This window comes from Doryrhamphus excisus, chromosome 4 (genome assembly GCF_030265055.1).
Source record: "Doryrhamphus excisus isolate RoL2022-K1 chromosome 4, RoL_Dexc_1.0, whole genome shotgun sequence".
Taxonomy (NCBI): Eukaryota; Metazoa; Chordata; class Actinopteri; order Syngnathiformes; family Syngnathidae; genus Doryrhamphus; species Doryrhamphus excisus.
The window spans coordinates 12,492,953-12,507,273 of record NC_080469.1 but is presented as its reverse complement, the minus strand read 5'-3'; the positions used below and the strand labels follow the sequence as shown (position 1 = coordinate 12,507,273).

The window sequence follows — 14,321 nt, the reverse complement described above, 5'->3', positions numbered from 1 at the left end:
AGCTCATGGCTGTGCGTCGTCCACCAGGGACAGACCTCTAATGAAGTGTCAGCACAGGCCAGGAGAAAGCTGCCACAATAAGTGACCCTGCCTGGTCGCCTGCCAGTCTTGAATTGCAATACTCTCAAATTACGTAGATGCGTTTGAAAGTACTGATAATCAGTATTTTGCATTTATATGCAAGCTGAGGATTTCCGTGTCGTGTTCAGGAGTTTGGTCTTTTCACTTCTCTGGTGTCCACAGAGGCTGAGAGGTGAGGGCACTAAGTGGGCCACAGGCCAGGGCAGGCTGAGATCCATTTTCAGCGTGTTCATTCAACCTCAGTCGTTTCTATTCCCAATGCAGAATGGGGCTCTTTGATACAGGAGATATTTAGTTCGTTTGGCAGTGACTAGAGTTGGAGCTTATTTGAAAAGGATCTTCAGATTGCCCCATTGCCTCCACCCACCCCCTCCCACCTCTTGTCGGCAAGCGGTGGTGAGACAGAGCGGAGCGCGACAACCCCACAGCAGCCCACCCACACTAAATTAATTCTGACAAGGAACTTAAGATAACGTCAAAGCGCTGACTAATCGTAGGATTGGGTTTCTGTAAGTCAGGCAACTGTGAAATGTGCCATCATATCTAATAAAAGACCTCCGGTTGCTGCCTTTCTATTGCGGTGGTGCTGAAGGAAGAGGGGGTTAACTGTCTAGTTAGGACTATGTGGAAAACAATTAGATTCCTCCTAAGTAGCACGAGTAGGAGGCTCTGCACTAGTGTGACGTGTTTGTCATAGGACCTTTAGAATCCATTTTCCTCTTCCACACATGGCCTTTTATTACATTCAACTGTTGCCTCTTTGCCATTGTACCGGAACAGTAGAATAGTTGTATTTATTCCTTTGTTTTCATCCCATCCTTTTTTCACATCCCTTTGATGCGACTTCACTTGCTGTCTGAGCCTCTGCCAGGGGAAAGACGAAAGCTAATCCCACCAAGTTGATTAGGCCGCAGGTAGCTTTCACATAGGCAGGCCAAAGGTCACAACATTGTGTAGAGCCAGAGGGACTTCCTGACACAGGCCATCCACGTTGACTAGATAACTCACAGCACAAGGCTGTTAGGAGATTTAATTGAAAGGTGCAGATGAAATTAGAAAAGTGAAGTTTTTTGGGGGGAGTTGAGATTGTAGAGCCAAAGCTTGAAAAGCTTGTCCAAGAGAAACATTTTCAGAGCGAGGTGCATCAATGGATGAACCTATTTGGATGACAGGTTGGCTGGATGACAATGGTACTGTTGTGGTGGCAAAGCTTAGCTGTAGAGCAGGTGGCTGTCCATCCATCAATGTTTTATACCGCTTGGTGAGCTGAGCCTATTCCAGCTAATTTTTGGGCAAGAGGCAGGGTACACCCTGGATTGGTCACCAGTCAATCACAAGACACATGAAGACAAACAACCATTCGGACTCACATTCTCCCCAATTTAACCTACAGTAATATACATGTTTTTAACGTTGACTGTTTTCTCTACAAAACAACACTTGTATTACTCTCATTGTACCATACCTTGTACAATGACAAAGATAATTTAATAATAGTCTAAGATTAATTTTCCCCATTAACTACTCCCTGGGTCCCAGACGAGCAATGTGTAAGTCCGGCAGTTAAAAATGACCTCAATTCAGTTGTAAAACTTACATCTGAACTGCACTTCATTGACATGTTGTGCTTTTAATGAACTTCAGACAGTGAGTGAAAAAGTGTGGTACAGATGGAGGCCCATTTGAAACCTGCTGTCTGTTTGAAGCCCTGGTGTGGAGCCCAGAACCAGAACTATAAACATACATAAGCTTCTGTTCTTATGTCTCTGCAAAACATGGAATGTGACGGAAATATATTCAATTAATTTTATTTATTTTCTCCTTAAGTGCGAATTTCTTATTCCCTGATGCTTATAATAGATGCATGCAACCAGTGCATTTTATTTCCATTCCCTCATATGCACAATTCTATTTAGAATCTAGCAAATAAAAGTAATTTATTCTTTTTTTTGATAATTTTTGATGATGAATTTACTTATTTGGGTGGTTGGCACATTGCTGGTGCAATGTGGCCCCTGCAAACATCTTACCATGACTAATTTGTGACCGGGAGGCTGCTTTGAAGATGACTTAGAGAGTTTGCGAGGTAGAGGTAGTTAAAATGGCAGTGTTGATTCTAGAGCACAGACGTTTGGACCAGTCTATAACATTTTATCCCCTTGCGATTTTCCCCTGCTGAAATTAAATTGTGTCAGATTGAACACTTATTTAATGTGTTGCCATTGTAAGACATCTGGATGTGTTAATGGCCCAGGAGCAGGCAGGAGGCACTTTATAGACCCGCAGTTGGGGGACGAATGCTCTGACGGGGAAATGAGCCTGTACCATGTGATGCACACTTACACACATACGTACGTAAAGGAGATTTATGTTCTTTGCAATATATTTGTATTTATTAGACTTTTAGTGTTAATTATTCAGCATATAAAAGAAAAATATATGCAAAAAATAACATAAAAAACAATTTATTCCAGGACAGTGGTCGGCCTTGGAAGCAATATTTCTTACAGGGAATAATGGAAATAATCTGTTACCATCACAAAACCTTAATGAACTAGATGGTTGATTTTGAAATCACATTTTAACATTGAAATCGTCATGTAAGTGTGAAAAGTAATTAAACATGTGGCATGTAAAAACAATAAAACACTTAATGTAATTTGCAGGTTCTCCCCATGCATGCGTGGGTTTTCTCCGGGGACTCCGGTTTTCCACAGTCCAAAAACATGCTAGGTTAATTGCCGACTCCATCGTGCTTGTGATCCACCTGCATGCCTGCTCTGTCATCGCCAAATAGGAGAACAACTGCGAATGTGGACTGCAGTCTATAGTGTACAGTATTTAAAATGGTGTCCATGTGGTTGCATGGCTTACAAGTTTTTGTTTACAGTTTTTATGATGGAGACTATCCCAGTGACAGTCACACACATTTTAGCATATAAAGAAAGATTGATTGACACTGTATCATGTATAAACTATGCACTTATCAGTGAAGTTTGGTAAAGTATGTTGTCTTTCCCTTAGATCATGGATGGGTTCAATGAGATAAATGCTTTTGCCTTTTCCAATTACACAAATTATTCTTGTCTGTCAGTATTGAACAGCAGCTGCTAGAACTGCAAGCCAAAATGGGAGACTCAAGTGGAGATGGTCCACCCAGTCCATCAGAGTGCCTGCAGTGGTTCAACGTGAAAATGCTTAACAATGTGAGGCCTGTCAGCACAGGGCATCAAGAGCTCATGTCCTTCTTCGGTTGCTTGGTAATACACCACAAATATTACATTAGCATTACATTCATATTAGATTGAATTCATGGCAAATAAAGGTGGTTATCACATACAGTCTTCTCATAGTTACTTTACACCTTGTGTAATGCAGTTCTTTATAGAATAAAGTATTGTTTGAAAAGTAATTATATTTAAAAATTGAAATGACTGACTGATAAGATAAGATAAAATAAGATAAGATATGCCTTTATTCGTCTCTCAGTGGGGAAAAATTATTTTCAAAATTATTCTCATGTGTAACTAAGTAAACATTCATTAACTGAAGTGTGTTTCATCAGGAGTAGTAACAGTTATTAATTAATATACATTTCTGTTCCCTTTTCACTCTTTAGCAAAATTACCTGAGGTCTGAAGAAGATGGAAGAGAAGAGGCGACGCTACAGCTATTGCTAAATCTTTCCACCAAGTGTGGTATCTGCTTCCCTTGTACCCCTTCTTCGTCCTCACCATGTTGTCCAAACCAACTCACTGCCTCTTCCATGCACTTGGTGGATATAATCAGAGATGACTCGTCTTTAGAGGTATTTTAATTAAAATAAAAATTATATTAATTAACTTAATTATGTTGATGTAAATGTATACATAGTACGTACATGCATACAAGTTGTACATACATATCTGTCTCTTTGCATTTTTAAGATTCAAGAAGTATGGGATAATGTCCGTCTTCATCTCCGCTGCCACTTACTGGAGCGACTGTCTACTCTTGGTGCAGAGGGTCATGGAGTTTCGTCCTTGTCCATCACTGAAAGGGTCCAATGTCTGCAACATTTCTGTTTCCTGTACCCTGAATGTGAAGTGCTTGCTCATTATCAGGTACAGTATCATTTTGGCTGCTCAGCATTTTAGCGGTTTAAACAACACCAATATCATTCGTGTATTAGCAGTGAAAACAGTTGTGTGCATTTGCACGCACTTCATAATTGTTGCACCATTTGATCACATTACTGCTACTACTGTATCTTGACTGCGATGTTACTGTGACCAGCAGAAAAAATAACACCAAACGATTTTTGAGGTCAGAGTTTTTTCGGTTGTATTATGCTTTTGAACGCACAATGTGGATTATTTTAAGTCGCTGACGCATGTGCATGTGACCACTCCTTACAAATTAGCTAGTCTTGAAAATCACAGTAATGCCGTACATTGTTTTATATTCAAGTCATAGCACACCTATACTGGCCGAAGCAGTAGTGTGAGTGTGTTCCAGTGAGGGACATAGACAAGTCTGGCAGGGTTAAAATTATCCAGTATGTGTGCAGTCCCAAATAGTGAAGCAGCATCGGCCAATATAATAGGTAGTGTACTGAATAACTTTACAATGATATATTATTTTTGGCTTTATTCATCAAGGGCCAAAGAAGCCAGGCAACGCTGGCTCTTCTTCACTCAGCCATGTGCTCCAGTCCACCCGGTGTAACAGGCTTTGACAGAGTGACTATGGCTTTCCACTCTGTGACCCCAGCCCTCACTCAGGCCCTCACAGAGGATGTCCACGTGCTTTCAAAAGTAGCAGAGCCACACACTATCATGGTCTTCCTAAATGCAGCCTACCTCTGCCCTCTGGCTGGTGAATTGTCCTTCCTGATAGAGAGAGATTGTAAGACGGCCCTCAGGGACAACACCGTGCTCAGTGGGAAGATCAGGAAATACTCATCCAAGTCTCGAGCAACAGTTGGTGAGTGTCTTACGTGTCTTTTAACACTATTAGGTTAATTAACTTTTGTTTCTACTCATTTTGTTTGTCTGTGTCAACATGTTTTAAGGGGTTTATTGAAATGTGTGGCACTGCTTTTATTGTCCTTTCATCATCATTGTTACCTATTAAAGGTGAAACATTTCCTCTTTCCATTTTCACTTTTCCATTACATTCCAGCTGCTGCGTGTAGTGCCCTGAGCCAAGATCCTTGAAAGTGATTGTCAGTAACTATTCCCATGGTAATTGCTTTCCTCCTTCCCATTTGACTCAGTCTCTACTTCACTAAGAAAGAGAATGGTACAGGAACTCCAGGGTCAAGGCTTTTTTTCCCAAATACGTCTAAACGTTATTTACCTCTGCTTCGACTTCAACAGAATGAGGTTTTCCTAATTTGCACCAAATCCATTTTATTAAATTAAAATTAGGATGAAAACTTGAGATCTTCCAGCTAATAAGAGAACATTGCCTTTTAACAGGTCTATTTGCTGAAGAAAAACAAAATTATAAAACTTGCAACTCCAACATACAGTCACAGCCAATGTTTTTGTCCATGGCTGTATAAATTAGGTTGATTTGGTTGTATTCCATACAGGCATGCCATTTCTTTAGCATGTCAATAAATTTGGGCATGGCAGCATGCATTTACCTGTAAGATAGTTACCTGGACCACAGACTTTAGTTTAGGATGCCTAGCAAAGCTTGCTTTTTGACAAAGCTGCCCACTGTTTTGTTTCAGATTAGTAGATGATGGAAGTATGAGAAGAAAGTGGAGGTTTGTATTAAAGGAATGACTTATTTACATTTAAAACAATGCTTATTGTCTACAAATGTTTTCCGACTTTACTCACATAGATGCATTGTTGCTAATTTTGTTGCAATATACTGATCATCGTAAAATTGCTTTAACTTGGAATAGTCATTGTTTTAGCAAAATGTGCTAATATTGTATTACACCACCGTTTACATCCCTGGAACAAACGGTTACCACAGGGGTTCACTCAACAGTTACTTGAGAGGTAGAATATGCAGAATGTCTGTAAGATGGCATTGGCATTGATGTCATAGCCTGAAACTATAGAAGAGTATAGTTTGATACTTAATTCTCTGCATATTCCCTTTGTTTGTTTCTTATTGACTTATTTAGGACTTGCTGACGGTAAGGCTAAGCCATAAAACAAACAAACAAAAAAAATCTAAAGGGTGTGAGCCATTGTTTACTTTTTCAAAAACTGCACATGTCAGTTTCACAGCGCAAAAAGTGTCTTTACATCTGCCGTTCTTGGATAAAGACACCACCAGCCTTGCCTCGCTTTCTCCCTCTGTCACTTCATCTTGCTTTCTCTCTCTCTCTCTCTCTCTCTCTCTCTCTCTCTCTCTCTCTCTCTCTCTCTCTCTCTCTCTCTCTCGCTCTCTTTCTCTCTCTCTCTCTCTCTCTCTCTCCTTTTCTCTCTCTGGTTTTGCCTTTCCCTTTGCTTAAATGTGAGATGAGAGGAGGCAGCCGAGATAATTGGCCATACGTCAGTCGGCCTGTTTGATCACATAACGCAGCGCAGGCTACACACCTACGTGCCGTGCAACAAACCGTCAAATGTAGCACCGGAGGCAGAACACGGCTCCAAAGGGAACGTGGGACCTGTGTTGTGCAGTTTTGCTTTTGCTCAGTTGAGGTGTTTGTGTGTGTGTGTGTGTGTGTGTGTGTGTTTAACTATCAGCTGCAACACAGCTTTGAGGGCTACAGCTGGGATAACATTTTTGTGTAATCACCCCTCCTTTCTCCCCGCTCCCCCCAAAAAAACTAGAGAACCCCCATATTCACCACTCAAAGCCCGTGGCTGTTATTAGGCCACAGTTTGAAGAGTAATCTGCTTTCACACTTTACTGTCTATACTGTATGCTACTCCCATAACTGTCAAGACAATTACTGCTATGGTATTACAAAGTGATTCTATTTTCATAAGCATCCAATGACTCCTCTGATCTTGCCGTCCTTTCCTGCTGTGATATTGTTCGTTCTTGCAGTGGAGAGGCAGGCGGTCCGTATATTTTGATAAGAGCCATGCCTGGGAGACTCTGCAGGCTCCCAAGGGAGCAGTGTTGTCTGTAGCATCAGCCACTGTCAAACCACTGAGCCATTTAACAGCATTCAATGGCAAGATCTGCCTCCTCTTTTTAACCTGACTGCCTCAAAGGCAGGCGCTGACATTGTACCAAGACAGATGTGAAGGGTCGTCTCAACCATCTTTCTTTTTTTTTTGTATTTTCTTGCACTTGCTTCCTTTTTTTTGCAATGCAGTGCAGTGAAGAGTGCAATGACGTCTACATACATTGAAGAGCCCAAACGACCCTTACACAAACATATGACTTAACATAGAAAAGTCAGTATTTCATCTAACAAAGGGACATTCTTTTCTTTCAACAAGAATTGGAAGTATGGAGTTACTTTACTTTGGTATAGTCGACTTTTACATTTGAATCTAAAAGAAGGTAGCACAGATCCTCAGTATTCATTTCCCTATTTGATGTTCACTTTTATCTTTTTGTTGAAACATGATCTCTAACAGTCTTGTGTAATAATGCTGCTTTATGATGGTGATGGATCACAGGGTGGATTCCAGATTCTTAACACAGACAGGAGGCGGAAGATTCAATGTAGCCAGGGATGGGAAGAGGGAGACTTTTATCAGCCTTGGAACAGATAATGGGGACAACATGAACTTGGTAAGCCATGGAGTAACTGGACCTTAGTTTGTGAGCGGGGACAGGAGGCGACTAGACCTTGGCCTGCCTGGGAGTGGGCATGGGGGGGCAACTTGACTTTAGTCTGCCTGGGAAGCGGGTACAGGAGGCAACTGGAACTTGGTCTGACATGAAACAGGAGCTGAAGCCAGGGTAATCTGACCTCGGCCTGGCTTGGAGCAGGAGGTGATCTAAGTTCGACCTTGCCCTCGTTTTAGCTTGTGGCAGGAGTCAAGGGCTACTGGGCCTTGGGCTGACACAGGAAGCAGTTGCACCTTGAGCTGGCCTTAAGCATCAGTCAAGAGCAATTGAACTCCGGGCTGGAGTCAAGCAAACACGGGTAGCAACTGCATTTTGGGCTGGCCACGAACGATATAAATAGCATTAAACAAAAGAAAATCACAACAACACAAAAATATACATATATTTTTGATGTTTTTTTTGTTTAATGTTATTTATTCACTGTGCCCCAGGCCAGTTAACAACCCACAACTGTAAATGCCCAAAGGCAGCACTTCTGACAGTCCAGTTCATAGGCTCCCATACAATCATTCTCAACTGTTTACTCAACAAAAACCCAACAATATATGTAACAACTTGGTTTATTGACCAAACATACTGTGGTGCTGTAAAGCCATACTTTTCCTTTGAGTGTGATGCGTTAGGCAGGCGGACCTGTATGTATCTACTGCATTTTCCATCTGCTTTGATCATATGTGCCCTAGTGAAATGAATGTCTGATTGGGAATTATTTAATATCTTGTTGGAAAAAAATGCATCATTCAATTTCCAATTGGCATTTCAGTATTCATGCATAGTTACATGCACACCAAACACATTCAGTACAACTTCTCCACAGGCATGTACGGTAATTTATTCCCTAACAATAGACCACAGGGGTGAAGTCGAACTTTTAAAATTTCTCTTCAAACACGTCGCAACCCCATTCTGATAGCACTGATTTGAATTCCACTTTCACTAATTTCCCTGTATAGCGACGGTGGCAGCTCCCTATAGATAAAAAAAATTGAGTTTGAACATGTACAGCGAGCACATTCACCCTCAACGTGTCCCCCCCACCGCCTCACCCTCTCTCGCTCTTTGAACTCTTTCTTGGAAAAAGCGCTGCAGCCTATTCAATGGGGAAAGAGGTTGTGTAGTGACGCGAGGAAAGTGCGGCTGAGTCTCTGCATGGCATTCGAGGTGCTTTTGGGGATTGAGGCTACTTGGGAATGGCGTCTGTTAATATTTAATAAGAGCAGCTCCTCACTAGATCATATCTCTGCCTTAGTTTATATACACTTCCAGCCAGAGACACCCACATGCTACCATGTAATTATAGTTGAGAAAAGTGGGGGTGGCTTTATGTAAACCTCAGCATGTGTGGTGCTTTTGGTATATGGATGCGTGCCTATCCTGGTAGACAATGACAAGAACCCCTAAATAGCCACCACAATGTCCTGTTTTCAGTGAAATCAATGCATACTATCACTCAAAGACCTTAGGAATGTGTATTATGTGATGCCATTTATTTTTGTCCTTAAGTGGCCACAATAGCGTTTGTGCATTACTTTAAAAATCTCAAGGAAATAAACGATATTCTTGGAATCTTAAATTGAGAGAGCAGGGATTAAAACGGTTTATTGAAAGCAGCTCACACATTACGATAAAGAGTTAATATGACTCACTGAAGACTTGAAAGCAATAATGCAGTAAACAAGTAAGCTTTAATGAAATAGCCATAGCTTGACAATACTGTACAGTCCTATGTGTTCTTCATCCAGGTTGCGTTGTTCAAATAGAGGAGAAACGTCCATCTCACTGACAATATCCATCACAAGGACAGACACAGAATTTTAAATATGGCCCTGTCACACTAAACATCTCTTTCCTTGCAAGGCAACTCAGTATCGAGTATTGCTACGGTACTCTTTTGTGAAGGGCAGGCAGCCCCCTGCTGTGGCCTGGCTGGGCAGCATCCAAAGTAGGGGCTGCCAGGGTTGCGTTGGTGAGTGTTAGTTTGTGTGTACGTCTCATTGTGCATATATGGGAATTGCAGAAGGAAGCTTCCCATTAAAAGGCTGTCTTAAGTGGGCAGTGGTCTGAAAATGACACTTATCACAAGTCTAGCAGTTCTAGAGAGGCAATCCATTGTGACTTTTTCCACACATAGTTATTGCCTGTTATTGTTTGCCAATTAGGTCCTTATTGGAAAAGTATATACGGTCTTATGATTTTCTATATTATTATTATTTGAATACAGAGGAAAGCCGAGTTTACACTCGCTAAAATGTACAGAGCCTTGACTTGAATTAGCAGTAAAAACATGCATCTTTAATATGTGATCTACACCCATATGCTTATCCTCTGCAGGGTTGCAGTATAGCTGGAGTCCGCGATGGAATTTATGCAATACATAATGCACCTTGACCTTTTATTGTGCATAATGGGATAAAATCCACTGGCCTTTTGAGCTTCTTCTACCTCACTGAACCACACACTGTGGCTAAACATGCACTAGAAATCACCTGTACGGAGCTCCACCACCATTTATACTGAACCCAGTGCACTCAGTATATAAAAGCTAGTGGGCAGTGTGGTGTGAGACGGTTAGACCACAGTCCCAGTGGTCTGATTTACACCTCCAACAAGCAGAATGGGAGAAAGAATAAAAATATGAGAGAGGGTGAGACACTATGCTGGAGAGAAATTAAATCAGTGGCTAAATTATTGCATGATTGCCCATTCCCCAAAGACTTGGGTATCATTTGGTAGAAAGTGTCTCATAATTGGTTTTCGGCCATGTCAGACACATGCAATTCCCTTACTAATGGCTCTGTTAGGAAGAACTGGGCCTCCTGGGTCAAAGAAGGACAGAAAATAGCCAGACGGCAAAAAGCATAGTATCTCCTTTTTCTTCCCCGTCTCAGATAAATGGGAGCGAGCGTGCAAGAGAAAAGAGAGACACAGAGAAGGGGAGAGATGCCAAGAAGGAGAGTGTGTTGTGAGCTAAGAGGAAATGAAGTGGCAATAAGTGCAGCCAAAGGGGAAATGCTCTTCATCGTGAGTTTAATACATCAGTCTGGGGATTTGGCAGCCCGCCACACAGCAATTGTTTACCTTTTTGCTCACTGGTTGCATCTGTTCTGTTTTGTAAACGGCATTAAACTATTCGCCCGTAAACACCGGAATCAATAACAACTGCTAAGGGAATTCCCTTTTTCCCGCCTCTCTCCCTCCCTTTTTTCCCTATCTTTCCCTTTCACCATCATCTCCTCCACTCTCTTCCTTCTGTGTGTGTTCCCTGCCAGTCAAGAGCAGTGTTTGTGTCTAGAAAATGTGTGGTGGAACCCACAGGAGAGACAGACGGAGAAGACTGATGGCTCGCCAAAAATACCTGCTCTGTTTGTTTGTTTGTTCCGATTGCGTTACATTGTTGTCATTGTTTAAACCTCCAAACAGACCGGACACACACATACACACACACACACACATACAAACTCTCCTACGCATACTGAGCAATTACATGTCAGCTTCTGTTGTGATGTAAAGGATAATATAGGGAAACATTGATTTTGTCTGTAAGAACATCGTCCCACCATATGGATGATCTCTTCTGTTTAAACATATATTTATCCTGCTTTCAGCACCAGCCTTCCCTCATTGATTCTTACTACACTGACCTTTGGTTGAACCCTTCCCTCTGCTCGTACCCTGACACATTCTGCTCAATGGGACACGCTACACACAGTGCCGTATGACACACCTGGGTGCTTTTAAGCACACCCTTTCCATCAAGCTGCTATGGGAGCTTCCATTTGCCCTCACTGTTGTGACAAAGGTATAATGAGGTTTAGATGGCAGTGTACGAGACAGCTATGGCTATAGGGCTATTTGGCTGGGAAGAAGAACATAAATACCCATATAGCGTGGGTACCTGGATGAAAGTGCCCTGCTAAACATCAAGGTCATGGCCAAGTGGATTATTTAGTGTGTGGCTGAAGGAGGACAGTAATGGACTTGAATGCTGGGAAAGAAAAAGATGATGCTCTTAGAAAAGGTGATGACCAGGATCCGATGGAGTGGTAGTTAAAGGACGCCTCTCTCTCATTAGTGGTTAGGGTTGGGAAGTCATTTCAGAGAATCCAACCACTCCGTCTGCAATATTTCCCTGCCTCATCCATTTTGGATTGTGTATGCCGTAGCTACTAGTTGATGTGCGGGTGTCTTCACAAATAGATATGATTAGTGTTGCGTGCGTGAATGTGTGAGCTGCAGAGGCAAAGGCAAGCACATGGGTGTCAGTCAGGTCACGCGTGTGCACATGCATCGTGCGCACACTGTCCCACCAGACCCCATTACAGAGGAGTTGCCGGGCTGCAGACTCATGCAGTGTAATTGCACATACACACCAATGTGGCCACACAGCAAATAATCCTTCCCATATTCACGCGCAAATTTGTACATGCCTGCACACACTCACAAATGCACATAAATAGATGTGTACACCAACAAACTTGAGGTTGGGCTATATCCCGTGGTGGCCACAGTCTGGTTACATTGTGGCAGTTATAATGCAAGACTGACATGTGCAAATGCCAAAGTGTCCCCTCTAAATTAAGTTATTAAGTTACTACATGCGCACAAACAGAGTGCAAAACTACCACTTTACAAACATAATCTCATAATCACACAAACAGCATGAGCGGTCAAACATGATTAAGGCATGAAGCTCATGGGACAGTATGTTGTGGCAGATTTGAACAATATAGCAAAATTACATTAGGATCCAGGAGCAATGATTACAATTATTGGCTTTTTCTCAATCATCACCATGCTTTCAGAGTCGAGGCTAATACAGATCTCATCCATTCCCAGATGCTGTGGCAATGAAGCTCATTTAGGCGGACATGCAAAGTATTTGTGCATGTGTCTGGGAGTATGGCAACGCATATCCCCGCCACCCATTCTCTGGCTTAATGCGGAACATCCCCTGGGTGATGTCTTTGGCAGCCTCCAAAATGGGAAATCCATATTTGCCAACGGGGTCATTGGTGGGTTAGGGGGAAAGAAGTTTTTCACCAAGAGAGATGGATGTTCATGTATGACTTGTAGGGGGTGCGAAGTTTTGCATATTCTCTCACTGTCTCTTTGTTTATGCGGTGTATTGGGAAAACATGAATGGGTCGATATTTATAAGAGGTGTCGTGCTATGCGAGACTGGGGGTTGCGGGTGTTTTCTGATGAGCACATGTCAGAAACCTACTTTCATGAAATTGTTTATTCTTCACTAAACTGTAAACTTTACAGCAACTCTCAACTTCTCTATCTGTGTCAGTTTAACATATACAAACACTTTATTTTTCTTCTCCACAAAGCACCAATGGAGCTTCCTGTAAAAAGCAGAAGCTTCAGTTTGACCTCCCACCAGTTGAGGACATTAACCCAGCTGGCACGGACATTGCTGGCATTTGAGAGCAGAGTCAAAGAGCTGGTCACCAACATTGTCTTCATTAATTGTACAGGGGAGACGCCCTGTGTAAAAGGTAAAGCATACATAGCATACACGGTGATACACACATGATTCATTAAATAAGTCAAAAAAAGTAAGGTAACCTCATTTGTTTAGCAGTTGCCACCCAGTTTGTAATGAACATTACTGCCACCAACAGGGCCGGAGGGAACATTACGGACAATGAGTTAACTTCAAATAAGAATAGTTTATAAATGGGTCTGTCTTCTCCTGATGTAATATTACATGATCCATGAAAGGTAAGAGGGAGGAACCTACCTGGCGTTATACTACAGTCTTGGCAGAGGTCAGTGCTCTATAGAGTGTCACTCTGGCTGTCTAAAGAATTACCTTATTTCAGCTTTGTTTTCATTTTATTATCCTTTTTGTCTCCCAGTTGATCGCTCACAGCATAGAAATAACAGAGCTTTTTGGGGCATGCCGTAATTTCCATAAAGGTTACATTTATAAAAACAAGACTTGCAGAAAAGCTCAATTTACTGAGAGGTAAACAGCCTTTAAAGGCCAGTTATCCAAGTCATTAATTCCCAGCAATCAAATGGCTTAATTACCAGAAATTCATTAAACGGGCTTAAAGGTCAAAAAGTGATGTGCTGGCTGCTTCCTCCTTCTTCCATTGCATGCACCCGTGTTCACCTAAATTGCCTCGCCTGGGGTCTCACTGTTCGCCTACTGATTAGGATACTCTGGCCTTGATGTTCATGCTTTTTAATTGCAACCCAACCCAACATCTTGTATGCTTGTCACCCCCCCACTCACACACATCCACATAATATCCCCTCCTGGAATTACCCCATACAGGCTGAAGTTTATGCCATCTGGGCTCAATTGGATTCTAAACCCTGGAAATTAGACTTATGGCATCGCCATTAGCATCTGCCACCTGTTTCTTATCCTCTCTTTGAGCCATACAACTGCTATTCTCTGGTTACCGCCTCTCATTTTGAATCGTGGGTGAACACTTGGGCAGTGGAAGTTACTGTAT

General features: G+C 42.0%; 1 protein-coding gene across 4 annotated transcripts in view; it reads left to right on the top strand.

Annotated features, from left to right (window-relative positions):
* Nucleotides 1-14,321, top strand: part of kiaa0825 (KIAA0825 ortholog) — a 109,275-nt gene that overhangs the window by 8,228 nt on the left and 86,726 nt on the right. For all 4 annotated transcript variants that reach the window (XM_058071918.1, XM_058071915.1, XM_058071916.1 and 1 more), the window contains exons 3-7: nt 3,176-3,341; nt 3,701-3,889; nt 4,008-4,184; nt 4,722-5,046; nt 13,182-13,349. In XM_058071918.1, coding sequence (XP_057927901.1) covers nt 3,176-3,341; nt 3,701-3,889; nt 4,008-4,184; nt 4,722-5,046; nt 13,182-13,349 — 1,025 coding nt within the window. The remainder of the gene's footprint in view (nt 1-3,175; nt 3,342-3,700; nt 3,890-4,007; nt 4,185-4,721; nt 5,047-13,181; nt 13,350-14,321) is intronic.